Source organism: Aplidium turbinatum, chromosome 7, assembly GCF_918807975.1.
Source record: "Aplidium turbinatum chromosome 7, kaAplTurb1.1, whole genome shotgun sequence".
NCBI lineage: Eukaryota > Metazoa > Chordata > Ascidiacea > Aplousobranchia > Polyclinidae > Aplidium > Aplidium turbinatum.
Window position 1 is genome coordinate 9,867,571 of NC_137478.1, and position 27,697 is coordinate 9,895,267.

Here is a 27,697-nt window from a genome sequence, read left to right on the forward strand (position 1 = left end):
CTGAAAAATACTTGATTCAACTATTTGGCCAGAGGACACAGTAATGACACACGGAGAAAACGAAATCATTGAAGTGGCAAAGAGATTACGCTTAGATGAACGCGAAGCTGCTGTGAGAGGACTTCGTGAATATATAACTACGAAAAGAAGATCCCAGAGTCTTCAAAATTTGATAGCGTCACTATAATCCCTTCCAGTTTCATCGAGCAGTGTGAGCGCGGATGTTCACAAATGAACTTCATACTGACATCTGACCGTGCTTCTCTACACACTGTAACTGTTTCAAGTTTACTCTTTATACGAATGATCCGTCTTACACTGAGAAATTTTTAACCAGCGAAGTAGGCTATGTTGGATCCTGATTACGCCATGGACGTAACCCGGCAATTGAGACCCGAAGTCGCCAGAGGTTTTATGATTTTGAATACGATAAGTGTCTTAAAAATTGTAGGCTATAACTTGAAAAATCAAAAGTGGAAAAAACTAAAAACAAATTTTTTTCTTTTTTTTTTCTAGGCTATAACTTGTATTTTTTTGTATTATTGTTTCACTAAAATATGAATATTTGCATTGAACAACGCTATACCATCTATAGACCATGATAATTACTTTAGCAACGTTTTAGGTAGGCTACATCAAGTGTGTTGTTTCAAAATCTTATAAAGGCATATTTCTGAATTTCTTCTACGGCACCTTACAGCGCATTTGGAAAGTAACAAACTAGCGCTCCGGAAGCCAATCTTCTGGAAATCCACCACTGCGTACAAGTATAACCAAAAATACTTTTTTTGAGGAGTTAAAGAGCACGAAGGCAAAAAATACTTTCTGGGAAGCATATTTTCGCTTTGCATACGATTCCACCGACCGACCAATCAGATTATAGCCTAGTTCTAGGTGGGGGTTGTTTAAAGTTATTCCAATGCGATGTCCAGCCACATTGACCCAGTGGTTGATTAAAACGTCTGGTTTCGATTTTCTGTAAGCATAGAGTTGCTTATTTTAAGTTTGCAAATATCATGTAAACACTAGTGTGCGTTTCACCGTTATTGTGTTTCACGAGCAGTATTCTCTTTATGCAAGTTTTTGTAGGCAAAATAGGTCGGTGTGCCAACTCAATTTATAATAAATTGGCAAAATATGGAACGCTTCACGATTTTGCGTGTCATCCTTGCGCAGGGACCATGCTAATCTTCTCTGCATCGTTCCAATTTTAGTATATGTACTGCCAAAGCAAGTACTGCAAAATGTTGTTAATCAACAAATTCTTGCCACGCTAATAAGCACCACATGTGACAGTTGTCTATAATAAAGAAAGACGGTTTTATAGACTCTCACAAAAAGAATGAAAAACCAACTCATTGCTTTTTTTGAGGGAAGACTGTTCATGAATTACGATAGAATTACGATTTTTCGCTGATTTCCACAAACGTTTGTTTCATGGTGCCTGGTGCCTTTTTCCCTGCTATTGGAGATATGTTTGCAGGTCACTATTGTTGCCTGTATTGCGATGTGTCAAACATTTCCTTGTTTGCTGAAATTGTTAATTGCAAGATATCATTTGTGAAGCGAAGTGACAACACCACTCTTGCTTGGCGATGAATATTCTGATGAAACCACTCGCCTCGCTATAAGTGCGCAAAACAAGTGGCCATTGTTAAAGAAGTCAAAAGTGTTGTTAAAGGAGCTTGGCCTGGTTGTTCGACTAATTGTAGCGTTGTTCGACTAATTGTGTTGCTGCGGTATTCTAAGACAAATATTAACAACATGTAACGCTGGATACTGTATACGAAATCCGTTATTTTCTAGCATAAGAGTCAACTTACCTAAAATTGTATTACTGCGGCCCGCCACAGCTCTCCTTAGTGTCAAAGTGGCCCGCATGCAAAAAAGGTTGGTGACCCCTGCTTTAAATGATAAAAACATTAAACGACAGCCAATTAAAAGAACATGTTACTGTGTTACTAACCCTAACTCAGTGCATTTATAACTCAGTCCGGTACAGGTTTATAATTATTTATATTAGATTATTAGCCTACTGGTTGATGCAGCCCCCCCCCATGTTTTGAGACCACGAGCCGCCACTGCTGTTCAGGAACAACGAAAAGTAAAAAGACGTAAAAACTATGTTATTCTTTATCAAACAATTGTCAATGTGACGACTTAAAGCTTTACATTCCAGACCATGTTTATCTGATGAGTTGTTACAATATATTGTACGCAAAGGCTAAGTAGTCGGAAGGAATGATAAAATACAAATTTTTAAATTTTGCCATGATTGCTTAGCGCAGGGGTCACCAACTGGCGGCCCGCGGGCCCCATGCGGCCCGCCACGCTGTATTGCTGCGGCCCGCGGAAGGTATCAGCGTACAAGTATAACCAAAAATACTTTTCTTGAGAAGTTAAAGAGCACGAAGGCAAAAAATACTTTCTGGGAAGCATATTTTCGCTTTTCATACGATTCCACCGACCGACCATTCAGATTATAGTTCTAGGTGGAGGTTGCTTGAAGCTATTCCAATGCGATGTCTAGCCACACTGTCCCAGTGGTTGATTAAAACGTCTGTTTTCGAATTTCCAAAATGTCTGTGAGCATAGGGTTGCTTATTTTAAGTTTGCAAATGTCATGTAAACACTAGTGTGTGTTTCACCGTTATTGTGATTCACGAGCAGTGTTCTCTTTATATGAAATATGGAACGCTTTACGATTTTGCGTGTCATCCTTGCGCAGGGACCATGCTAATCTTCTCTGTATCGTTCCAATTTTAGTATATGTACTGCCGAAGCAAGTTCTGCAAAATGTTGTTAATCAACAAATTCTTGCCACGCTGATAAGCACCGCAAGTGACAGTTGTCTATAACAAATGAAAGACGGTTTTATAGACTCTTACAAAAAGGATGAAACTGTTCATGAATTACGATTTTTGGGTGATTTCCACAAGCATTTGTTTCATGGTGCCTGGTTTCTTTTTCCCTGTTATTGGAGCCTATTTTTCGCTGATATGTTTGCAGGTCACTATTGTTGCCTGTATTACGATGTGTCAAACATCTCCTTGTTTACTGAAATTGTTAATTGCAAGATATCCTTTGTGAGGCGAAGTGACAACACCACTCTTGCTTGGCGATGAATATTCTGATGAAACCGCTCGCCTCGCTCGTTTATTAGGTATTGTTAAAAAAAAGTCAAAAGTGTTGTAAAAGGAGCTTGGCCTGGCAGTAGCGTTGTTCGATTAATTTTGTTGCTGCGGTATTCTAACATAAATATGAACAACATGTAACGCTGGATACTGGGTACGAAATGCGTTCTTTTCTAGCATAAGAGTCAACCTACCTAAAATTTTAGTAGTGCGGCCCGCCACAGCTCTCCTTAGTGCCAAAGTGGCCCGCATGCAAAAAAGTTTGGTGACCCCTGGCTTAGCGCGTTGTTCGTATTGGTAAAATAAACGTCCAGGCCAAATGTTGAGTTAAAACGTGCTCTGATAGTGCAGGCCCTTATAAGGGGCAAAAATGAGCATCTTTAGGCTAAACGTGTTACACGTTGTTTTTTTGCATTTTTTGTAGTTGATGAATCTAACTTCAATTTTAGTGGGTGCCGCAACTTTTTGGGTCACGTGATCACTCTCAAATCGGGGATTCCCCCCAAATCAATTTTGAGCTCTTTTCACGGCATTTCTATGCAATTAGATACGTTATTATTTTTTTATTTGGACTGACTGCCACTACTAAATACACGAGATAAAAATCACGCAAAATTATGTTATTAATGACGTCATTGTGACGTCATAACATTACTTTTTTGCTTGTTTTTTTCTTATTGTAGTCGCTTGTTTGTTGTTGGTGTTACTTTTTTGGTTACAAAAAGTTACCAATGCTAAAATAATTCCCTTTTCAAATATGACGTCAGCATTGCATCATGAATGACGTCATAATTTGTTTTGTGATTTTTTTTCCAGATGTTTTTCTTATATGTTAGTATAGTAGGTAGGCAATAACTAGTATTTTATACAGGTTGATTAGTGATAGGCCTATCATGAACGTAACTACCACAAAACTACTCATCATCGGCGTATGAGCAGATCTTTCCAGGTTAGATTGGAGGGCAGGAAATCATCAGCCACTCAACAGTCTCGTCGTCTAGGACTCTCAGACCATGCGCACTGTGTGGAGGCCGGTGGGTTAGGCAGTGGTGGACGACATGATCTGCGGTTTGTTCAGTGGCACCACATTCGCATTTTGGTGAAGGAGCCAGGCCCCACTTGTGCATATCCGAACGAAAACGGCCAATGCCAGTTTGCAGGCGGTTAAGCCTGACCCACGCAAGCCTTGCGAGGGTCATCCCCGGTGGACGGGGATCGGCGTCGGGTATGAAGTCACGGAGCGTGGAGGTGTGGTTTTGCCACTCCGTGCTCCACATGTGGTTCATCCAGTGTTCCACACTTAAACCAACTTTTTCTGTGTGTTTAAGTAGTTGTTGTGCGGTAGGCACAAAGGGGCGTCTTGATTTCAGCCGCTGCTTTGAAGGTGGTGGTCGCTTGAATGTTGCATGGATGATGGAGGGGATGGTCAGGATCCAGAGCGCGGCAAGCGAGAGAAATCGTGGCTCCTTTACGGCGTAGCTCAGCGGGTTGGATGCCTGCTAAGGATGGGTAGGTAGTATGTCGGAGTGGGACGCAGCCATCCAGTCACAGTACGCAGTGCATCGTTGATGGCGGTATCAATGTGGTGGGTGTGAAAGAGAGAGAGAGAGAGAGATCAGCTCCCCAGCCGGAACCCGCCAATCGCCTCAAAAGTGCGACGCGTGTAGATAATTTTTTTGCGCAGTGACTCATAGTGTCGACGGTACGTGAGTGACCTGTCCGGAGTTATGCCAAGATACAGTACAGTAGGTTCGGCACAGTAGGGCAGGCGCTCCCCATCAATGTTGATGTTTATCTCACGCTGTGCCTCCCGGTTGTTATGGTGGAAGACCGCCGACACTGTCTTTGCCTTGCTGAGCTGTAGCTTCCATTTCTAAAGGTATGCTGATAGTGTTTGCATGTCTTGGCTGAGGTTCCTCTCCACTGACTGCCAATTTCCCGCTGAGTGCAGGAGTGCCAGGTCGTCTGCGTAAGAATATTTCCTGGAGATGGTGGGGGGCAAGTCATAGATGTATATTTTGAACATGAGAGGAGCCAAGACTGAGCCCTGTGGGACGCCGTTTTTAAGTCTGCGTAGTCTGCTTCGACGACCGCTACTGGTTGTGAGGGTAAAACTTTGCCCAACTTCCGTCATCATATGGACCATGTGTCTGTCATGGAGCAGACAGAGTAACTTGCAGGTAAGGCCGCTATGCCATACAGTATCATAGGCAGCCGTGAGATCAACAAACACGGCGCCAACCTTCTTCTTAGCCGAAAAACTGTCCTCAATGTCTTGGGCCATAAGTGTGACTTAATCTACGGTTGATCTTCCGTGTAGGAAGCCAGCTTGCTCACGGGGGAACTGCGAACCTATTATTGGTTCGACACGGGCGTAGGTGAATCTCTCGATGATCTTGAAAGGGATGCAGAGCAGTGAGATTGGGCGGTAGCTTTTCTGATCCCCTGGGAGCTTCTTCGGCTTAGGAACTGCAACCACAAAGGCTTTTCTCCAGATTTAGGGAATCCTCAGGTGGCGCAAACAGCAGGAAAGGAAATCTTTTAACCAGGACTTTAAGGAGATAGAAGCATGGAGTATCAACTCCGGGCATAGGTGGTCAGGGCCAGGGGCTTAACCGGCTTTATGTGATGGAGGGCGGCGGAAAATTCCTCCGGGGTGAACTCACCCGAGATGTTCTCCCCGTCTGGGGTTGTTACCCTCCAGAGGTCCGTCATTTCTTGTAAGACGGATCTGTTTGATTCACGGTCTCTCGATTTGTATTTCCCGTTCTCCACGAGTTGTGAGGCGATGGAATTTGCTGAAACGGGAACATTGTTGACGAGAGACACGTGATCTGCCAGTTAACTTGTTCAATGTACTCCATGCTATGCGGCTGAAGTGCTTGAAGTCGATTGATTCAACAGCTTCTGTCCAGCGATCCTTCCTCTTTGAGTCCAGCCTCACTAACAGAGCTGTGGCTGAGCTGTTGGTGTCGTTGCCCTGGGGGGGCGTGGAGGAAGTCGGAGTAGAGGCTTTCGCACTCGTTATCGTTATCCCTTACTTTACTGGCAAGGCAGCAAAGTACAATCGTGTTGACATTGTCTTCGATGTATATCTGAAATATAACCTCAAATCTTCTGCAAGAAACAGACGAAGATCTGGATGTTACGTGGCTGTCACAAGTAATAGGCTACTCGTCTTCCTCTCAACTGGTCTGAGTTTCTGAGAAATGACGGCAACAAAACTGCGTTGTATCAACTGGTTCAACAAGCTGTGATAACTTCAGTCGATCCAAACTTGTCTACGATTGTTGTTACATCTTTAGATACAGCTCTTAGCAATCAAACATGGGACATGTCTGAGATTTCCGCGTGTGATCACGAAGAGGCAGACACCCGAATGTTTCCTCTATGTGAAACATAGAAAATCTGATGCCATAGTCAAAACAGTAGATACTGATGTGGTAATTATTGCAATTTCGTGTTTTGACAAATTAGAAATCTGTAAACTATATGGGTTGAATTTGGAGTTGGAGAAAAAACTCGCTTCATTCCAATCCATGATATTGTTTCATCTTTACCTCAATCTCCGATGATTTGCATTTCTTTGCCTTTGTTTTATGCTATCACAGGCTATGATAGGCTACTGTTTCGTTTTTGGAAAAAAAGGCTTGGGACTTTTAGATGCTTAATCTCACCGAAATGTGTGGTTTCTTTAACTTTCTGAATTTCTAAAGCTCTCCTAGTTCTATGAATGACATACAAAAGTATGTCATAGCTCTTTATGACAATGGTCCTACTATCACGGATGTAGACGAATGCCGTTATATGATGTTTACCAATGGTTGCACTATTCAAAGGCTGCCACCAACGTCAGCTGCTCTGATGCAGCATACACGCAGAGCGATATATCAAGCTGAAATAAGGAAATCAAGCCTCGTAAATGTCAAGCAACTATACCTTCTCTTTTAGCTTTGGGTTGGAAACATAATGATGCAAATCAGTTTGTTCCGTTTTGGACCTCAAGCTAATATCATCGATTCACGAAATGATAGATCATTGTAGTTGTCAGTCTACTTGTGGCTCTCAATCTTCCTGTAAGACAAAATCCATAAAATGCACAAGCCTTTGTTCATCCGAGTACGAAACATGCAATTCGACCACAAAATCGCCAATCCTCTCTGATGTTTCATCTTCATTCCACATTGACGTTTCATCTCCAATCCACACTGACCATTCAAGAAATGCTTTTGACTTTCTAAATTCTATGTTGTAGCTTGAAAAAACTTGTCGTATGAATTTTTTTAACACCAAATTACGTATGGTGGGAATTTAACATCGAAAACCTACCTGTTTTTTCATCTTGAATTGACAGTGGACTCAGACATTGCATAATCTGGTGTCGTGTATTCATTTGATTTGTACATCATAACTATATATTATTTTAAATTTTAAAGTGGCATGGCTAAAAGGGAAATTCACCCCTAGTAGTTGCTCTTCTGGTTATACCCTTGATGACGTCATTATTGCGTCATAGCTTACTGTACTGGTATTATAAAATTTTAAGCATTTGCAAAACTTATAATGATAGTATTTGATCGCTTTTTTCGGAATAAACTTACCTTTGGTTCCTGAATTTCAAATTGTCTAGTCTTATAATGTAATGATGACGTCATAAACGATGCAATCATGACGAAACTACTTTTGGAAATTGTGAAATGGTTTTAGTAATCGGTACTGCAACTAAAACCAACAGCAAACGACCAAAATAGGTTAAAAAAGCAAAAAAAAAATGATAGCGTCATAATGACGTCTCAATCAAATTATTTTGTGTTTGTTTTGTCTCACTTATTTGTGTGTGCTTTTTAAGTTAAAATCCCCGATTTGGGGGTGATCACGTGACCCAAAAAGTTGCGGCACTCACTAAAATCAAAGTTGGGTCGACCAACTGCAAAAGTATGCAAAAAAAAACAACGTGTAACACGTTTAGCCTAAAGATTCCCCTAAGGGCCTGCACTATAATCGAATTTTAATGTCAATTTTTTGCTAATTTTCACTATGAAACCTATAGCCTAGGCTACACTTTGAACAGTAAAAAGTGTTAATGTATGTAAACACTAACCAACGTTTAAGTGTTGGAAGAAATTTTATACAAACATTGCGATGCCTTAGCATCAATGATTTTTTTCATCGAATCAAGATTTTTATCAATGAAAAAAGTGGTTTGATTTGTGTGACGTCATGTACAACAGACAAAATTAAATGACCTAACAAAACTATAAAAGTGCAATAAATTGAGTTTGACATTTTTCAAGTTTTTGTCAACAAATTCTATGGTTATAGTTTTACAACTAATGGATGTTTTTGCAAACTGCATGCGTGTGCATTCCTTTTCACTTGTTTAATATGCAAAAAATGAGGACATTTGGGCGCGTTCAGGCTATGTCCTCCAAATAGAGTGCATAGCTAACGTAGCTTATGGTAAGTCTAAACCTAACTTTGACATAGTATTAACCTATTATTGAAAAGATTTGTAACACCTAAAACAATTTCATTATTTTCCAATTTTTAGTAAAAAAAAACGAGCCCATTAACAAACAGTGACGTAACCAATAGAGGACAAAGGGGGCAATTGCCTCCTGTAGTGCACCCAGCATGGGGCTAAGGGGGCTCAAGCCCCCCCAAACCGCCACTAAAAATGAAGTTTTTGTATGTTCCCCATTTATACCTTTTGCTTACAGGGTAGATATGAATAAGACACAACAATACAACAGGGCTGAGAATTATAACAATATATTTTACATATTTACAAATAGTTTTAACAGTCGAACGTTTTCGGCTTAATTTAAGCCCTCATCAAGAATCTGAAAATATTTATAAAAATGCAATAAATTTCAACTTTTTGAAGGTAAAATTACATTAAGAAAAGGCAACTACATGAATTTCTACAAAAAAATCTGCACCACAGAGAACGTGATACCTACATGAGGCTACATCAAGTAAATGTTGAGGAGAATGGACCTCCAGCTTAGGCTAATTGTTTGTTTAAATTTGGGTCGTAGCGTTTGGTTAACACTGCTTCCTGAATTTCGATGTCAAATTGGGATTTGCCAGTGCGTAAAGTTTTAAATGAGTCAGCAGAGAATTTTCGATCTGTACAAAAAGAACACTCCATGCAAGGGCGTCCGCAGGTTTTCGGTTAGGGGGGGTCAAGGTGGGTTCACTCTGCCCTTACGGCCGAATGCAAATTTTTTTGAAAATTTGACTATTACACCATCCAGACAATTTATCAGTGTTTACATTTCTACTGATTTTTATCAAAATTGGTCAGAGCAAAAATTATCAGAGTTATATAATCGTTTTATTGCGTACTATTATCGTGCTCAAGTGAACCTTGCGTAATGTGTAATATATACATTTGGGGTAAAAATGCACTTTGTTTTGTCATAACTGTGTGGTTTCCGCAGCGACCGACTGCTAGTAAGGCTAATATAGTTCCAAGAAGAGATAGTAAAGGAAGGTAAGAACAGAGAAAAAAAAGCATTTCAATTACGCGATGGTATTTAGGAGTCTATATAATCTTTAAAACCATACACAGAAAAAAGTTATGAGTTGTGATTATATCAACAGCAAATTTGAAAATTAGCGTCAAGTATTCAGAGCAAATAGCCTACTGGTGGCACCAGTGAGGAATACTATCGCCGCTCCATTTACGTTCCTTACATGGACTCTTTAATCCAGTCTCTGAAAAGCCGCTTCTCAGAGACGAACATGCCGGCATTCATGTTATACCGACTGCATCCAGCGCAGATGGAGAAAATTGACCGTTCAGACTACAAAGCCCTGGTCAAAACCATACACCAATTCTACAACTTTGACAATTTTTAGCGTCGTGGTATGGCATAACCATAAAAGGAAAATTTTCTCAGTCCGAAAACCAGGAAGAATTGGAATTTGTGGACTTGGTGAAAACTATGAAACTTTTTCCAGCTGTACGTCAAGCGATGATAACATTACTGACCCTCCCCGCCACTACTTGTACGGTAGAAAGATCATTCAGCACAATGAGGGGGGGTCAAAACATGGCTCAGATCAACTATGTCTGACGACAGGCTATCCGGGCTGTGTATGATGAGTGTCCACAGAAGCCGAATAAACTCGGACAAAATTTGTTCATCCAAAAAGTCATCGAAAAATTCGGCAAAGACCCACGTCGACTTCACTTTTTATTCAAGAACTGATTAACTAAACTGGTGGCTGATTGTTCTTTTCTGTATGATTCAATGTTACGTGCAGCTTCATTGAATTCACGAAATACGAGATGATTTTATTTGAAACTGTGAATTATCCTTCTTCAGATATATGTGAGATAAAGCCAGTGCCCGCACTAGTAATGTGGTTCTAAGAGTACAGGAGCTCAAGTTGTCGAATTTTGCGATTACGGGTAGCTCGTATAGGTGTCTTCGTAAATTAATAGAGGAAGTGGGATACTCACGAAGAAGGGTGATGATCACAATCGGAGAGCTTAACCAGCCAGTCATCACTCGTATCACCTTCACCCCTCCCCCCCCCCTTTCAGAAAATTGCCTATTTTTGCATGTTCTCGCTTTTTCATCCAACAATTTTCCAGGGGGGGTCAGCTGACCCCATTTGCCCCTATGTGCGGACGCCCTTGACTCCATGATATGGTCTTTGATGGCACTTTTAAAGTTCAGATGCTCTCGTGGTCAAATGTCTGGTAGACATACCGATGTACCGTACATCAATGCCGAATCACACGGACATGTAAAACTGTATACGAAATTTGAGCAGAGGAAAACGTCTGTGGGACTTTAGTTGAAAATACGAACTAATTTTGAAAGTTTTGTAAGTAAGAAAAACGTCCACATCAAATTTACTGTTTACAAAATTATTGTTTTGTTTCAAACTGTTTTCGTGCTAGTTGTTGTTTTCGCACTTATTTGTGTTGGCAAACAGAAAGTTAATTCTATTTTGTCATACATGAGGAAAAACTCGAGATTTATAGAAGCTAGATTGCGAGAGTAGGCGTAGGAATGAGAATGCTGAAGGTGCTAGTAGCATGGGGTTCAGTAGGCGAACTTGTAATCTGATTGGGAGAACAAATCTTGATGTATCGGCAACCGGTGGGTAGTGGGCCGTGAGTGCCTTTAAATAATCAAAGATAAGGGCCATTGGCCTATTATCACTATCACTATTGTCGCAAATCACTCGGCTGACATTTCTGAATTAGCCCCTCCCCCCTAATTTTTTTTCTGGGTGCGCTACTAATTGCCACTCTTCCAAAATTTCTTGCTCTCCCTGTATAAATGCAGCTAATGAGAAGTTAATCAGGCAGGACAGTTTGTTCGTCAGGATGAGCGACAAGTTTTCCTTTAGAATTCCGTATGTTATAGCGTAGTAGTCAACAATAGCTCGCCAAATTTAACCAGATTCAGTCAAATACTGAATTTGCAGGTCTATAAGAAAATCCAATACGAAATGACGAAAACAGGTTTAAATTTAAAGATTAGCGACAAGAAAACGTCCACAAGGCCACGATTTTAATCATGTTTAATTTTCAGCCCTGCAATGCTTTTTTCGTGTTTGCATTGCTGAGTGACGCTTCGTGAGTAGGCGTGTCCATCGGCCAGCGTTGTCATTGTCTATCACGATGACGAGTTAGCAGATTGAAGTGTTCAGACAGCATTGATGTTTTACGAACGATATTTTGAGTAAAATGTGCTTTTGAATGAAACAAAGCGTTTTCTTCAAATGTTTTTGTACAATTAAATGTGTGAACATTTCAAGCATTGCCTTTCTGAGAGGTGTAGCTCGTGGTGTTGACCAAGTCGAAGCAAAGCAGCCACAGTCAGTCTTGATTCTGCTAACACAGACAGTTGTAAGAATGTTGTGATTTACATTGTGTTTTCTTGAAGGAACACAGTCTGATTGAAATGCAAAGTGTTGTGACATTGCGAGGTGGCAGTCCTTGGGGATTTAGATTGGTTGGAGGAAGTGATTTTCGTGCTAATTTAGCAGTATCCAAGGTAAGCCACGTTATGGTAAAATGCTGATTTTCGAAAACTTTATTTTTATATTACTTTTCAATTCACTTCTAGATAATTATTTCATTACATATCACACCGTCAAATATTTCAGCTAATTTTCTTGCTATGACTATGATGCGTGGTTTTCGTGATTGTCATGAGGTAGAGAAAACTGAGAACAGAGCTCGAAACACAAAGTTACAGTCGCAGTTGCAAACACTTAAACAGATAATTAAGGATTTTATGCTCAACAAAACAGAATTATTTCGTACAAACATAAAGTATAGTCTAGTTACCTATGAGAGTCATGTGACTGTTTGGTTGAAAACATAAATTTTGAATCCACTGGTCTCACTCTACTGTCAACAAATCCGCTTTGCGAGAGATCTTCGCTAAGCATGACCAACTGTATGACCTTATAAGGAATAAACAGCGTATGCTTTGAAAGCAAACATACTTTCATCAAGGCTTATTAATAATTATGTATTTTTTTCTTTAATATATTGATTTTCCTAATTTTTATGGTAGGCTATTACCTTGAATATAGAAAACAGTACTTTATTGATTGGGGCGTAGGTTGAATAAATATATGTGCAGCATTTTTTGCGGCAAGTGTTGCACACACCAAGCCGACTAAATAGCTCAGCTGGCTATCATTCAGTTGAGTAAATGAAACAAATACAACATCAAGAAACGTTTCCTTGGATACAGGTTGGTGTTGTTGACCAATAAGCGTTCGACTTTGTGCACAAATCTTCAAAATCAAGTAGTGCTGGTTCGGCTCTATAGGGGTGTATGCTTGAGCAAGAGCAACATATGTTAGGATTGCTCTCTATTCAACGACAACTAGTGAATAAAATAAGTCACAGACAACACTTCAACAACGTGATAACAGTCTGAGGATAAAAATTTCACAATCATCATCAAGAACAACTTTCTTAAAGATTCCAGTAAATGCAGTGTGGGCTTGATGGAAACAGAATAAATTTTGATTTTGCTTTGTTTGTTAGTACAGTAGAATTCGCCAATTAGTGACTTCGGCTATTGTGACATTTCGCCTATACTGACACCTGTTGCAAAGTCACTTTTGCATAGATTACAGTAGAGTAAAATGCGTCTATAGTGACACTTCGCTTATAGTGACACTTTTTCCGCGGTCCCTTCAGGTGTCACTATAGGCGAATTCTACTGTATTTTAAAATCAAAGCAACTTTGTTTTGCATGAAAGGTTAATCGAAATGAATCAGAATTTCAAAACACAGAACGAAACGATTAAAATAATCGTAGTCCTAAGCTAACTATGATGTTTTTGAACTATGATGTTTTTGAATGCTTTATCTCACATTTTCCAACAGATCATGAAGTTTGGTTGGTTTTGTAAGCTAGGGTTTACAGAAAAAAAAACTCATTTAGCAATATTTTTTCTATCACTGGAACACCACATAAATGACTATTTTTTGCCGAGCGTGGAGTAAGGCCACCTTTCATTGCTTTTTGTGTTTGAAGAAACTTGTGGTTTCGGTTCAGTTTCGAGTTGACAACGCAACAAAATTAGTATGTAGGCCTACTTGTTTTTGCTTTTTTAACAAAACAAAAAGAAGCAGTTTTGTATCCACACAAATCGACATGTTACAACATATTTTTGTTTGACATGATCTAGGATTCTAGGTGCTACTGAACTGCAGATTTCTATGGTTTTCAGGCGTGGTTTTGTCAATTCACTCTAACTAGTGTGTTTAGGCCAAGGGTCTCAAATTCAAATTGCTTTGAGAGCCAAATGAACACCTGTAAATTGATCCGAGGGCCGCAATACACAATAAGAAGTCAGTAAATAAAGTAACAGAGTTAAAACGCAATAAAAAAAAGTATTAAAAACACACCAAGAACATAAGACCGCAAGAAAAAGTAGTAAAAACAAAGAAAGTAAAACAAAAACGAAAAAGAGAAACAAAACAGAACGCAAATGAAACGACAGACCAGGAGAGTAAAAATCTTGCTATCAAATTTCAAAAAGGGCAGAAAAAACTCAACCCTTTTACTTTGTAAATCATCCCCTCCACAGCTCTCAATTCCTTGCAACCTCCTTCAGCTCTCTTTCTCATCTGCTGTAATTTATTTCTGTATCGAGCCGTCTCGTTTTGGACTGCCCATTTTTTTTCTGCTGACCAAACCAAGCATGATATCTTTTTCCAGTGATTGGTTTCTCCTGATATGGGCAAAAGTATATTTTTACAACTGTATGCTTCCTCCTTAGGTAACCCCTGGTGGAAAGGCTGACCTTGCTGGCTTAAAACCAGGTGATGTTATTGTATCAATAAACAACGATGATACAAGGCAACTGAGTCACCTGGAAGCTCAAAATCGAGTAAAGGCTTCTACAAGCATGCTTGTATTGACGATTGAAAGGTACGGTAAATAGTTTACACTATTTTGTGAATTAGAAAGTTAGGCCTCTTAAAGTTGGTTTGGTCTCACATACCTTTTGAAAAGATTTTTTAGTTGTAAAATTTTCACACAAAATTGTCATTATTTTGTGTGGGCAATTTTAAATTGCTGTATGATTCACTACAGTATATTATTTTTTTGAACTACGCTTAGACGTGCAGCTTTTTCTTTAAACCACCCAATTGACCCCAACAAATGTTAAGTATTGCATTTTGGCTAGGGGTGAAATAGCCTAACATCCCATGACAAAGTCTTTGCAATTTCGGAAACCTGTTTCATATTTTTTCATCAACCAAACACTTGAACACGTAGAAATAGCGTATAAATAACCACTGGTCAGCAGGTAGTGGCATTTCAGCCAGCAAAAGCTGTCTGATTTACATTGTTGATGTTCGTCGTTTCAAACTCGCTTTTGTGCGTTTTAAACTTCGCCAAATAAAGAAACGAGTCAAAAAAGGCATTTCTTGCTGTCTGTGGATTATATGGTAATGCGTGCGTGGTTTATGACCTGTAAGGCTGTAACACAAGTTCATTCAGTTCCAAGTTCAACGTTTTTTCTACGTGTAGTATCAACGAGTTGGAGAGAAATGGTAGTTTTTAAAGCTGCATCATAGACTTCCTTCTTCACTGCGTAAGTTGAAATCAGAAACCATGTGCTGTCGTTTTAGCTACTATGAAATGATAGAAACTGTGTATTTCCTTCCTGTAGTTCGTATGGGTGTGGGTGGAATTATCAACGCATGGGTGATACTTCGTTCAATAGAAGTCGCTTGTGTTGAATGTCACAACATAAATGACTATTTAGCAATAGGATATTTTTTTATTCGGTATTCATTCATGCCAAAAAAATGTCTTTATTTAATGTTTTATCATGTTGCAGAAAATAGGTTTTATGACCATTGACCATAGATAACGCTTCAGCACAAGTGCCTACAGTTAGTGCAATTTTTGTGTAGTAACAATGGGACAAAACATAAAAGTATCTCAAAATCAATCAAAAATATGCGCAAAGGCTATATTAACCAATTATATTCGCTGACCAGAAATATATACTTACGACTTTTTTATCAAAGTATCAAGCCTCCCAGGTCAAACGCCAGTCAAATTTGAGAGTTCGCAAAGTCTGTGTGTACAGTATAGACCTGGATGGTTTTCATACAAAGAAAGAACTGTGAAAACCTTGTTTTCTTACTTCAGGCTTTGCATCTACTAAATCGGTTAATCTATTCCTTACTAAACGACCCCTTTTGAAAAAAACATGTTCTTTGATAGTAGTGTAGGAAAAATATAACTGTATCACCAAATTCTTTTTGCAAGAATTCTTACTTGACTGACGTTGATTTTTCATACTGCTAATGGCTTCCATCAAGTGTTTACCACATTGGTTTTATGCGTGTCAATAAAGCAATATTTTTTTAGGTACCTTCACCCTTTTTTCGTCTCCTAAGTTATTCAGCCTCGTTATTTTTCACCTGGTACTTAAATGATATGAAACTCATTATTTAGTTTTTCTTGTTTGTGATTTAGTGGCTCCACGGGACAGCGGCCAGCCGGAAATCCTCCAGCAGTCTCCAATCCACCTGCACCATCTTACAGTTCTCCTCCCAAACCATCCACTTACACGCCATCAACCGCTCCTACAGTATGTTCCAACCATAAATGCTGCTTTTCTAAAACGTACTATTTTAACATCAAACTTCTTGTCTTATTATGAGCACAAATGTCTTCGTGACATTTGTTGCTTTGCAGCACAGCGGTTTTCATCGGTCTATACTAAACCTCAGATGAGGCATTGGTACAGTGGTACGGTATAGAGAAAGTATTGAGAAAAAGTACAATAAGTAATTTTAACTTCGGTATAGCCATGGCTGCGACAACAGTCGAAACAATTCATCCAACCATAGCCCTAGCCCACTGAGTTTTTTACTACTGAAGTAGGCCCAACAGTTGTTGTTTTTGTACTTAGGGAACGATCGCAGGGTCGTGAGATACATGAAATCAAGCATTGGATGGGGCTTTTGCTTCATCTTTTATCCATTGTTGTCAGTGCAACACAAAATTTAATTCTTTGTCAATGTTCGAGCAGCCCAAGACATGGCAACCAAGCAAACCAACCCCGGTTTCAGCACCCACTTCTTACGTCAGCAACAATGATTTCTTACCTCCTCCCCCTACAGACATGCTGCAGCAGGTGTGATTATTAGTTTTTATCAGTAGACTACTAAGTGCAACATTTGTAAACGAAAGTGTAAACATTTCTAAATGAAAATCTACTATTTTTTCATTTACCGTACAATGTAAATCACTTAGATGTAAAAATTTGGTTATATATATTAGGATGTTCCTTCAGTCTTAGTGCCAGTATTATTCCTCCTTGGTGACTGAACTACGCTTTGAGGTTGATCATACAAATAAAGCAAGCTTGCAATTGATATGTTTTAAAGATTGTTGAAAAGTTTGGGTGTCACTCAGTAGCCTAATGTCTTCTTTTCTAGCAGTAGATGCAACTCTCACTTAATGAATGCAAAAGTAAAAGTAGATATCTATAATAGATAACATGATAAAACAATTAAACAAAGTAGCCTATCTAGTCTTATTGCTTCATTGTCGTTTCTCGCACCATGACAATGTGCATTGTACGTTATTCGGCATTCGCTCTGAGGATGAGCATTATCATGGTGCGCGAAACGTCAGTGAAGTAATCAAACAACTCCTATGTATCCACTTTTACCTTCGCATTAATTAGATCAGTGATTCTCAAGCTGTGTGCCGCGAATCTTTTTGAAATTTTGGAAAAGAACTGTATAAATATTTAAAATAAGCCATTCAGACAAGCATGCGACTTAAAAGCGCTTTAACTCCTTCAATAGATGATAAATAAGCACATGTGACGATGAAACCAATTATGGCATTGCCGATACAGCAGGGTAATTGCCACGTCACTATTGGGCTGCTATGTTAGCTATTGCTATTGCTAACATTACTTCCCACCATTTGGAAGCAATGAATCAAGCAATCTTTCTGCAGAAAAAGAACAGCTCATTGATTTCCGAAACGACCCGTTTTTCAAACGCTGTTTCCACAAAAAAAAACTTGGATGCGTTTTGGCTGTCTGCTTCCAAATCCTATTTCGTGATCTGTGCAAAAGCAATCAAAATTATATTGCCATTTGCATCTTCATGGCTACTGTATGTGAACATGGCTTTTCTGTTTTGACTGAAATTAAAAGCTGTAAACGAGAGAGACTGCTTGGAATTGACGATGAAATTCGGGTATATGTTTGTCAACAATGCAACCTCGTTTCAGTCGAAGCTTATATTGGTATAAACAAGCACATCTATCGCATTGACAGGTGAAAATAATCTTTTTTAAAGTGCAACTTTTCTTCTTTTGTAAGTGTGCCGCGTGCGTTTTATATTTTTTTCTAATGTGCCACAAGCTGAAAAAGTTTGAGAACCACTGAATTAGATGAACGTTTCAATGACTGCTAGAAAAGATTTACATTAAAAAGGCCAGAGCAGTACTTTATAGTAGTGGTTGTATAGGGTAGTTTAGGCCTATGCATCGAAGCAGTGTAAATACAAAATATATGGTTTCTTAAAACTACAGTGTCATAAGAATCATTTTATAACATGTTATTAATGTTTATAAATGTGTCATGCCAGAGTAATTCAAAACCACCACAAGATGATTTCCCGGCCCCACCACCAGCTGTGACAGTTCCTGTGACCACGCAACAAGCAAGTGGAACAGAGGAACTTATTTGTGAAGGCTGCAAGCAAAATATCAAGTATTTGTTTCAACTGTTTGCGCCTTGTAAAACAATTTATCTTTTGAAATCGATTCTTTCTTTTTATTATTATTAGTCTGACATACGCTTGCGATATTTGATTTTAAAACTTGGGCACATTTTTGATTTAATGTGAATGTGCACATTGTGCTGTAGATGATGTTCAAGCTCTTATTGTGAATTGATTTTATTTGTTTCCTTGAAATAATGTAAAAAATACCCCGTCTTGTCAGGGGTCCTTACTTGACTGCACAAGGAAAAAACTGGCACCCTGAGGAGTTTGTATGTGCCTCACCCAACTGCAGGCGCTCCTTGCAAAACTGCGGTTTCATCGAAGAAAATGGCAAACGTTACTGCTCTGATTGCTATGAGAAGCATTTCGCTCATACTTGTGGAAAATGCTCTAAAAAAATAGTTGGAGTAAGTTTAATTATTCTAATTAGTTGGCAAGCTACTTGTATAATGTATATGACTGCACCCTAGCCCCGAACAATCAAGACTAATCTGCTTTGCACATGTTTTATAGTACAAAGTTTAAGACTTTTTCTCTGGTTTATTTCAGATTCATACTGAACCATCTGACCATTTATTTTTATTTGATAAAAGCAGGGCTCAATTTGCATTATTTGGGTAGTTGGTGAAACATTTGTGGTCTGCTAATGTTCGATGTGTTACAGCCCTCTATGACAGTGTGTAAACCAATAATAAAACACTGTTAAAATGGATGAAACATTTGCATTAGACGATGCCTGCTTAATTTGTGGTTTGTGTCACCAAGGCATGCACTAATGCACAATCACACATGCACTTTTGTTTGCCATCCTACAATGCCAAGTTTGTGCAAACGGACAATGAGCCAAAAAAGGTAGATGAAAACATGATAAAATTTACAGTTACAGTAATTGTTTTCAATGGTGCGACTAGACTTTTGTAGCATGGGGGCCAACTTTGCTGAAGCGGTACACTAACCACACTTTGCATAGAACCACACATTTGACGCAAAATATTACAAAGCGGATCAGGTGCTTTTTAGCTTTCTGGGGAGAGTTGGTTCTCACTCTTACATACATCGCTACTTGTAAAGTACCATCAATGTGATTCATGAGTGGTACTGCCCTAATAGGATAGAAACTTGCGGTTACTGTATAATACAAGTGCACAAGGTTGAGTTTGTTCCCACAGTACGATAGTAGGCTTTCATATGGTCATACCGCATCGTGATTAGACTTGGTGCATCACGCAAATCTCAAGTGTCCTAAACCGGAAGCTTATTACTTTCCGTCATATCATGAAACCCATCAATGCGGATGTGGTCGTAACAGATGTGATTGCTAAATGGAAAACTATAAAATCCCCAATACGGATGGTTAGGTGTTGTCTGTCAACAAGCGTTAGTATTACAAAACAAAAAGTGTCCACACCAGGAATGAAAAGGCTTTTTATTTCAGCTGAATAGACATTGATTTTTAATTTTTGTTGAGTTTTTGTAAAAATAAAAACACACACACACATGGAGTTATTTATTGTCGTGTCCAAGACCGTGGTTGAAGATTTAGATTTAATGGAACAGAAGGCAAGGAAGCAAATCTTCATGTTCACCATCAGACATTTTACGTGTCCTGCCAAAGACACAGCCAAATGCTTTTGAGCGGTGTCGAACCGGCGCCCTCCGAGTGTTGTACCAAGGCTCTCACCGCTCGGCTATGTAGCTGGCCTTATTATTATAAATCGTTAATAAAAATTTCCCAAGTACAATTTTTTGATGACACATAAGTTATGTTACCTGTAAATTCGTTTTAGCGTTAATAGTGATACCTTCAACTAGTCAAACTTTTCCTTGCTAATTTAACGTTGATTAATGTCGACTTAATGTAGACAGGGTTGAATATTGTTAGAAATAAACGTTCACAGACATGGAGGCTGGCAGTCCATCGACAGAGAATCCATTCTTTATCGCTGTGGACTTTTCTTTACATTCCGCTAGCTATTGAAAAGAAGTGACGTAATTTACGTCGTTTCATACTAAGACGTTTCATGACAAAATTTCCGGTTTTATCTTCGGGTTATAGAAGCTTCTTGTACTAACAAGGACAAGCAAGTGAAAGGATAGCTCGACCTGTCACACGTTCTGGGAAGCTTTTCAAACATTTTCTCATTTTACTAAAAGTAATTTTTAAAACTAACATTCTAATGAGCTAGTCTCATTAATAAAAAAATGAACTTAATCTGTAACATTGACAGGCAGGCAATTTAACTTCTACTTTAGCTATCGACCCAATGGTTTTATTACCAAGCACGAGAAATTAATACAGCTTACTGGTGCTGTTTCAGCAAGTCATGCACGCTCTGAATAAAACCTGGCACGTGGAATGTTTTGTGTGTTCTGAATGCGGGCAGTCCTTCCAAGACGGTGTTTTTCAGTTGGACAATGACAAGCCATATTGCGTAGCAGGTAAGTTTGTTATGAATCTTCAATGCTATCACAAACGAAGTTTCAATTAAAGGACTGTAGTCAAGTTACCACTGTGTCATCGTTCTTTTATGGATTTGTATAAAAATTGATTTACAGGTTTTAATTGCCCATGTTATGCATTTGGGCATGTTGGTATTAACAACGAAACGACCTCTAAATCACAGCCATTGACTCAGATGCACTCTTCACATTAGAATGACAAACCTGTCCATGCCAAAGCAAATGGTTGCAACAGTGTGGCAGTAGGTTTTGCTCCAATATCTTGCAAACAAAAGAAACGATTGGCCTACTGCTTTCAAAACTTTTTATGCTAACTGCACAGATATGAATATGAAACACTGATCTTGTTTTAGTGGTAGAAACAAAGCAAATTACGCGATATTTGAAATGGGTGTTTGCAGAGTCTACATTTGACACTTTTTAGGGATAGTATAGTCGACTATAGGGGGAGACTGGGGTAAAGTGTGCAATGGGGTAAGATGAGCAACCCCTGTTTTTGGAAAAACGAGTCGGCGGAATTTTTTTATTTTTATTCTGGATGTATCACTCATAATGCCACTTCATTCAATGTATTTGTTATGTCCACTGAGAATTGCATTTTACAATGGCACGCAATTATATCAGATTATATTGCTTATGTCGAAAATTCAAAATGTTTATTTTTTTGCCAAAAACTGAATAACTTTATTGTTACACTATGTAAATCAAATCTGTTTTTTTGTATTGGTAAGCATAAAGTGTGAGGATATTCAATAAAACGTTCAGGTTGGTTAGTCTTGTAGTTTTTTTAAATATTTGTAATTTTGTCACAAAAATCAGGATGGGGTAAAGTGTGCAATGCTAGTTGAAGTACTGTCTGTTGGAGCAGTTGCTCAACTTACCCCAAAAGAAATAGCCTTAGCTTATTTAATGTTTGAACTGTTGAATTTGTGTCTTTTTAGGTTCGTATTGGATAAAAAAAACAGTGTTGTGAAGCATAATGCCTCGCAATTATACAAACAAACTGACAGGGGAATGCTTCAACTTAATCGAATTGCTCAACTTACCCCAGGTCATTGCTCAATTTACCCCATACAATTTATGCCGGGGTAAGTTGAGCAACACGCGAATAAGTATCAATATAAAAAAATATAAAAATCGCAAGGTGATAAAACTCAATCTAAAATGTAGCTGATTCACTAGTGCTTTAAGTTCACCCAATTAAAATTTTCCAAAGCAAACCGTTCTTTTGTAAAAGTGACTTAAGCAAAAAGGTGCTCATCTTACCCCACCCTCTCCATTTGTGAGCTCATGGAAGGTTCAAATTTGTCGTTTTATTTATGAGATCTATGAGCTTGTATTTTCAGTTAATAGAACCTATTTTCGCATGCGTATTTGCAAGCAATTTTATTTCAGTGCAATGAAACCTTTCTATTGTTCGGTTGACAATTTTTCTCAGGAAGTTTACATCGGACACTTTATGCTCGCAAGGAATTTTGGCTACCATGCTGACGTAGGTTTGATGACCAAAGTCGACAAGATAAAGTCTCCGATTGCTGCTCTTCACTATTCCCTCTCTTAGGTGTCGCTTAATATATTCTTGGGCTTGATGTCAGCTGTCCCACTGCTCTATCAAAGTTGATTGATTGGTTAACTATTTATCCTCGGACTTCAAAAGCGTTTTTAGAGTTTAATCTCGGAAGTTTCGCAATGGCTCAGTATAGAGGCTTTAAATTAATAATGCAGGCCGGAAACTGAAATTGATAGTTACGTTTTCGTTTGTTGAAGTGGTTTTGCTTGTGAATTTCATCCGCTAAGCGGCGCTGAATGGAGAATAGTCCTTAAAATGCGTTACTCATACGGACACCTCGTGAGCAGAGCCAGCACCGCCTGATCTTGAGGTTTTTTCGTGCAGTCGGGCGCTTATCTAACTGACTTATCGGGCAATGACTATTCAACCAGCATTGCTCGATCCTTCCGTTTTGTGTTCGTTTGAAGTTTTTGAAGAGCATGTAACTCCGATAGTAGCCTTTCACTACAAATTTTTGTTATTTCCAATGCAGGCCGTTATAAGCTATTTACTTTACTCCCTTATGATAAAAGAAATTTTAGTTTATTTTTTTTTTCAAACTTAGACCCCTGATGTCATCATATCTGGCATAACCTAAACCATAATAAGTTTTCCCAAAGTTTACTGTGCTTGGCAAAATAAGCAAACGTGAAGCCTACCTCTAGCGTTAGGAAACACTCAAATCACTTGCAATAAAGAAAAAAATTAAAAAGCGTTTCTATGAAAAAACGCGATTGATGCAAAGCTTTGTTCGGCTGCCTCAACCAAATAATACTACTATGTTATCAACGACACTTATGCTTAAATGAACTTGTAATTTTTAGATTACAAGAAGAAGTTTGGTTCCGTATGCAAAGCGTGCAATCGTCCCATAGAGGCTGGAGACCACTACGTTGAAGCTATCAAAGCACAATGGCACGACAAGTGCTTTTCTTGCTCGGTAAGCCGTGGAAATTTCTACTACTGTTAAGTGTTAAGATGTTATATTTTGTATTTCTTTAAATCTAATCCGCTGATTGATCTTCGCTGTCAACAAATGCATCACAAAGAAGTGGAAGTGAACGTCGTCGTCGTCGTTCGTATGAAGCAGAAAGTTTGTGATCAGCCGAATGGAAGGACTTGGAGCCAACTTTTCGTCAGATCGTCAATTGTGCGGAGGCCTGTTATTCCATTGGGAGGGGAATAGATGGGACACCCAAAGATGATGTGGTTAGCTGTTTGCTCCGTCGCACCGCACTGACAAGCAGCAGAGTCCCTTATGCCCCAGCGTGTCAAGCAAGCATTGAAGCGGCCAACTCCCGTTCTTATTCGGTTCAGTGTCACCCACTCCCTTCTCTGAAGTTCAGAACCAAGTGGGAGTGAAGAGGCAGGAGAGAAGTGAACGTGTGATGTCGTCATCAAAAGTTTGTCTTTCTCCTGTAGGCTGTTAGAGAATCTGCGTTTTGTTTTGTGCTCGATGGTCTGTTCTTTAAGCATTTTTCGGTCTGTGCTTGGAGACTGAGAGCAGCCAAAGTAGGCCAACGCGCATGCTCAGACTTGTTCCATCCATTAGGTGCTTGTAAATGGAGAGCAATCGTTAAAATCCGTTGCTTAAGCGCATACCCCTATAGCCGAACCAGCGCCGTTGATCTAGCGGTTTCTTGGTGCACAAAGTCGGCCGTTTAAAACCAACTCAGCTATTGTTATAGCTTATACCTACTATATAGGCTACACCGACTTCTTTGTTATCAGAGTCCCTTTACAAAGCTTTATTCCTCCTATAGCCTATTATGTTCATGTTATTTTCAGGTGTGCCATTGCGACTTGAAGAATGTTGGATTTTTTTCTGTCAACGACAAACCAGTCTGCAGCAACCACAGGAATGCTGGCCTGGTGGCATAGACATCAACAAATTTATGTACATACTAGCTCTTTACTGCCGCTGGTGGTTTGCATAAGAAAACCAAGTTTGAAATCATTCCCAAGCGACAACATTGTTGCAAATTTGTATCAAGTAAAAAGATTCACAAATTTTTACCTCGATATGTAGAAGTTACATTTAATCATCGGAAATGTTGCAATCTTTTTCATTGAAACGTGGTTTCGACCTCTGTTTTCTGAAATAAAAAGTCGTCGCTTTGGCTTCCATAGACTCAATGCTTTTGCACTGTAGGTTGTCGCTTACCATAGGGGCGGGCAACATACGGCCAGTGACGGGATTTTAAACTGCCCTCAGACAAGTGTCCGGTCTTACATTATAATGTGACCAGAGCACCCACTGTCTGCCGCAATCCCTCACTATTTGCTTACTACGTCAAATAATAGTGACTGTTAGTTTTTCTTTAGTTCTTTGTTTTTAGTCAAGTGACAAGCATGTGTTCCGTCATAAAAGGCTTTTCTATCTTTTTCTTTGTCTCTTGCTTGAATCTCCTTTAGTCTCAAGCTTTGCCTCAAGCACAAGCCGGAAAAAATAGATCAATTGTTTTCTCGTCAGCTCAGTCAGAATATCACAATACACTTTCCAAGACTCGAAATTATGGCACCCCAGATGATGACAATTGAGAAGTAGGCTACACCAATATGATATCTGCACTAGACAATGAATTTGGTCGTCGCTTTGTGAACTTCCAGAAACTTTCTGCTGAGTTTGATATCTTCTCATCACCCTTTACACCTGACTTTTAAAGGGTACCAGATGCTGTCCAGCTGGAATTGATTGATCTGCAGTGTGACTCTATCCTGAAAGAGAAATTCCAATCTGAAAGCATTCACAAATTTTATACGTCACTGAATGAGTCCACGTTTGCTAACGTGAGAAAGATGGCCACGTATCTACTTGTTCTGTTCGGGTCTACATACATACTGGAGAATTGCCCGCCCCTGGCTTATCTGATACCCGCTCTTTGCTTAAACACGCAGTGGCTATTCCGTTTCTGCTTGAACGCACGTTTATATTTAAACAAGGTCACACCCCATTTTGAAAAGTTTTAAATACTGGTACATGAATGTATTATTTTGTTTTATGCAAAGGGCTGGAGTAGAATCGTTTGGTCGATCAGCCCAATTCCATTCACATTGAATCAGAATCCACTTGTCATGATATTGCGGAATTTTTATCCTTTTCGTGTAGGCCTATTACTGTAAACTCACGCAAATAGATATTCTAGCTTTAGGGGAGAGTGGGGCTAGTCGGAAAGATTTTTTTTTAATGTGAAATTTAAAACAATGGGTGCATAACCTGACAACGTAAAGTGGCTTAAATTATCATCTATATGGTGTCCTCTATCATACAACCAAAAATAAGTATTTAGTCAATTTAACTTTTAATGCAAATTTAAAATAAACAAACATACAATTGATTTTTTAACTAACCCCATGCCTGGGGTTAGTTGAAAAACGTCAGTTTAATGCCCACTAATGAACTGGATACTCTTTTTTCAACCAACAAACATTTACATGGGGTTGTAAGTAAATATGTTTACCTGCTTTAAAATCAAAATGCAATGAATTCTACACCTAATCATCGTAAAACCATTTTTTAATAAACGCATTATTAAAACTTGTGATGCCGTATATATAACACTTTCCAAGTTATTCAAATTAAAATTTTACAACATATGTCTGCTTAAAACAAATACATTGGAGCTTATACTACTTATTATCATACCGCGACGATATACTCGTATCGTACTACATAGTCATACCGTTATCAAACAATTTTCCAACTAACCCAACCCACTATTTTCCAGCTAGCCCCATTAGCATATGACAAACTATTTTCCTAAAATATTCAAGCATGGCGGATTGGACTAAAATTTGTTTATGTCTCAGTGTTGTTGAACATCTACAGCTGACACACACCAAAAAACTTCTGCCTATCTTTAACGATATCGACGTATAAGATGTTTTTTAATACGCCAAAAATTTTACTTCGAAAGTAAGAAAATAGAAAATTGTCAGCCAAACAGGTATACCTTGACTCAACAAATCGAAACTAACATGGATTATGTGCTTTTATAAACTACTTCACATGGCAGTAAATATTTAAAAAAGTTATCGAGAGTTAAAAAAATGATCATTTTTCAACTAACCCCACTCTCCCCTACTGCACTAGTTAGAGAAGTAACACAATTTAGCTTGTTTGGGCAGTCAAACATCATAAAGAAAAAAGTGCGTGCATGCTGCATTATAACTTTTATAGTTAATACAGCCTCTCGTCTAAGCTCATAGATGTTGTACTACCAGCCTATATATTGCCCATATATTATACGTGTTCGTCGTTACTGCTTATCAAAATCAATTATATTCTTGTAACTTGATGATTAAAAAGTATTGTGATGTTGGCGCAAAATATTAGCCAATAAAGATGCCGAAAATCACTTGTGTTTTCGCTTCTTTCATCTATCAAGGTTATCAAAAAAGCTTGAACTACGCTTTTGCTGGGATTAAGACGATACCGGTACCAAGACAAGCAAATTTTCTGACGAATCGAATACCTCTACTAGCCTTGGCCTACAACTTCTTTGAGCAAAACATTGTTGATTACGCATAAACACATGAGCTTGGTCTAACTTAAACTTCTTTTTTATTGGCAAAAAATAAAGTTAATATCTGTCGATATATCTGGGGATGAGATTTTTGTCGTCACTGGAAACCAAAAATCTCATCTCTTCTGTCTGGCGCGCGCTTTTTCAGACACCGCAAACTTTCATTGCCGCATGGCGCAATCCCTCAACTAAAGTGAAGCAATTTCCCAATTTTTGTTCTTCAATGATTTTAACCATGCAAACTCCGCCCCGTTAGCTCAGTGGTTACGCCCAACTGAACAACAACATCTCTTTAAGACCTTTTTTCGGAGACACCGGGGACTACATCCCCGGGAGACACCCTTCGATGCGGTTGAGCAAACTCGCAAGAAGTTGGAGATATGTTGAAGCCGCGCTGGGGAAAATTCACCTGTGGGCTTGTAAAAAAATTGCCGGAAATCGATGAAGCCGGAAGCACCCTACTGTTTTTATAAAAGCGTAGCCTACCCATGGATATCATTAGTTTTTACTAAACTGTGGGGATTTTAACAAAAACAGATCCATTAAGCTAGAACTGTTTAAGCGACGTGTTCAAACTTCGCAAAATAGGCTTTAGTTGCGAGATCTGTGTACGTCGGGCTATTGATTGATTGCAGAAATCTTTAAAAAGCCTACTTAAAAGCTAAACCTTGGCAGTTTCGCATTCTTTCTGATACCTTAAAGTTCAAACCAATGCTGCAGGCCCGGTCAACAAGAGTGACGTTTTTTGTAGCCT

General features: G+C 38.9%; 1 protein-coding gene and 2 non-coding genes across 4 annotated transcripts; 1 reads left to right on the forward strand and 2 right to left on the reverse strand.

Annotated features, from left to right (window-relative positions):
- Window positions 1-1,131: 1,131 nt before the first annotated feature.
- LOC145774921 (U6 spliceosomal RNA) lies at window positions 1,132-1,238 on the reverse strand. Its single transcript, XR_014290094.1, has one exon. It is a non-coding gene; the product is annotated as a U6 spliceosomal RNA (small nuclear RNA).
- A 1,445-nt stretch (window positions 1,239-2,683) lies between these two features.
- On the reverse strand, window positions 2,684-2,790 carry LOC145774927 (U6 spliceosomal RNA). The gene has a single exon (XR_014290099.1). It is a non-coding gene; the product is annotated as a U6 spliceosomal RNA (small nuclear RNA).
- Window positions 2,791-11,939: 9,149 nt separating this feature from the next.
- LOC145774751 (PDZ and LIM domain protein 7-like) lies at window positions 11,940-26,769 on the forward strand. 2 transcript variants are annotated; one of them, XM_082586053.1, is made up of 9 exons: window positions 11,940-12,160; window positions 14,415-14,566; window positions 16,133-16,247; window positions 16,692-16,796; window positions 18,271-18,395; window positions 18,629-18,815; window positions 20,727-20,847; window positions 23,242-23,357; window positions 24,206-26,769. In XM_082586053.1, the coding sequence occupies exons 1-9, from the start codon at window positions 12,068-12,070 to the stop codon at window positions 24,296-24,298; spliced, it is 1,107 nt and encodes a 368-aa protein (XP_082442179.1). In that variant the 5' UTR covers window positions 11,940-12,067; the 3' UTR covers window positions 24,299-26,769. The 2 variants fall into 2 exon arrangements, with proteins under 2 accessions (XP_082442179.1, XP_082442180.1); XM_082586054.1 differs by lacking the exon at window positions 11,940-12,160 and adding an exon at window positions 12,745-12,871.
- The last annotated feature ends 928 nt before the right edge of the window (window positions 26,770-27,697 follow it).

Bases quoted from the DNA above. Each gene is read 5' to 3' on its own strand.
- LOC145774751 (XM_082586053.1), top strand. From the start codon at position 12,068: ATGCAAAGTGTTGTGACATTGCGAGGTGGCAGTCCTTGGGGATTTAGA. The intron at 18,816-20,726 runs GTAAGTTTAATT...GTGCTGTTTCAG, and splicing joins GCTCTAAAAAAATAGTTGGA to CAAGTCATGCACGCTCTGAA. The intron at 20,848-23,241 runs GTAAGTTTGTTA...TGTAATTTTTAG, and splicing joins CAAGCCATATTGCGTAGCAG to ATTACAAGAAGAAGTTTGGT.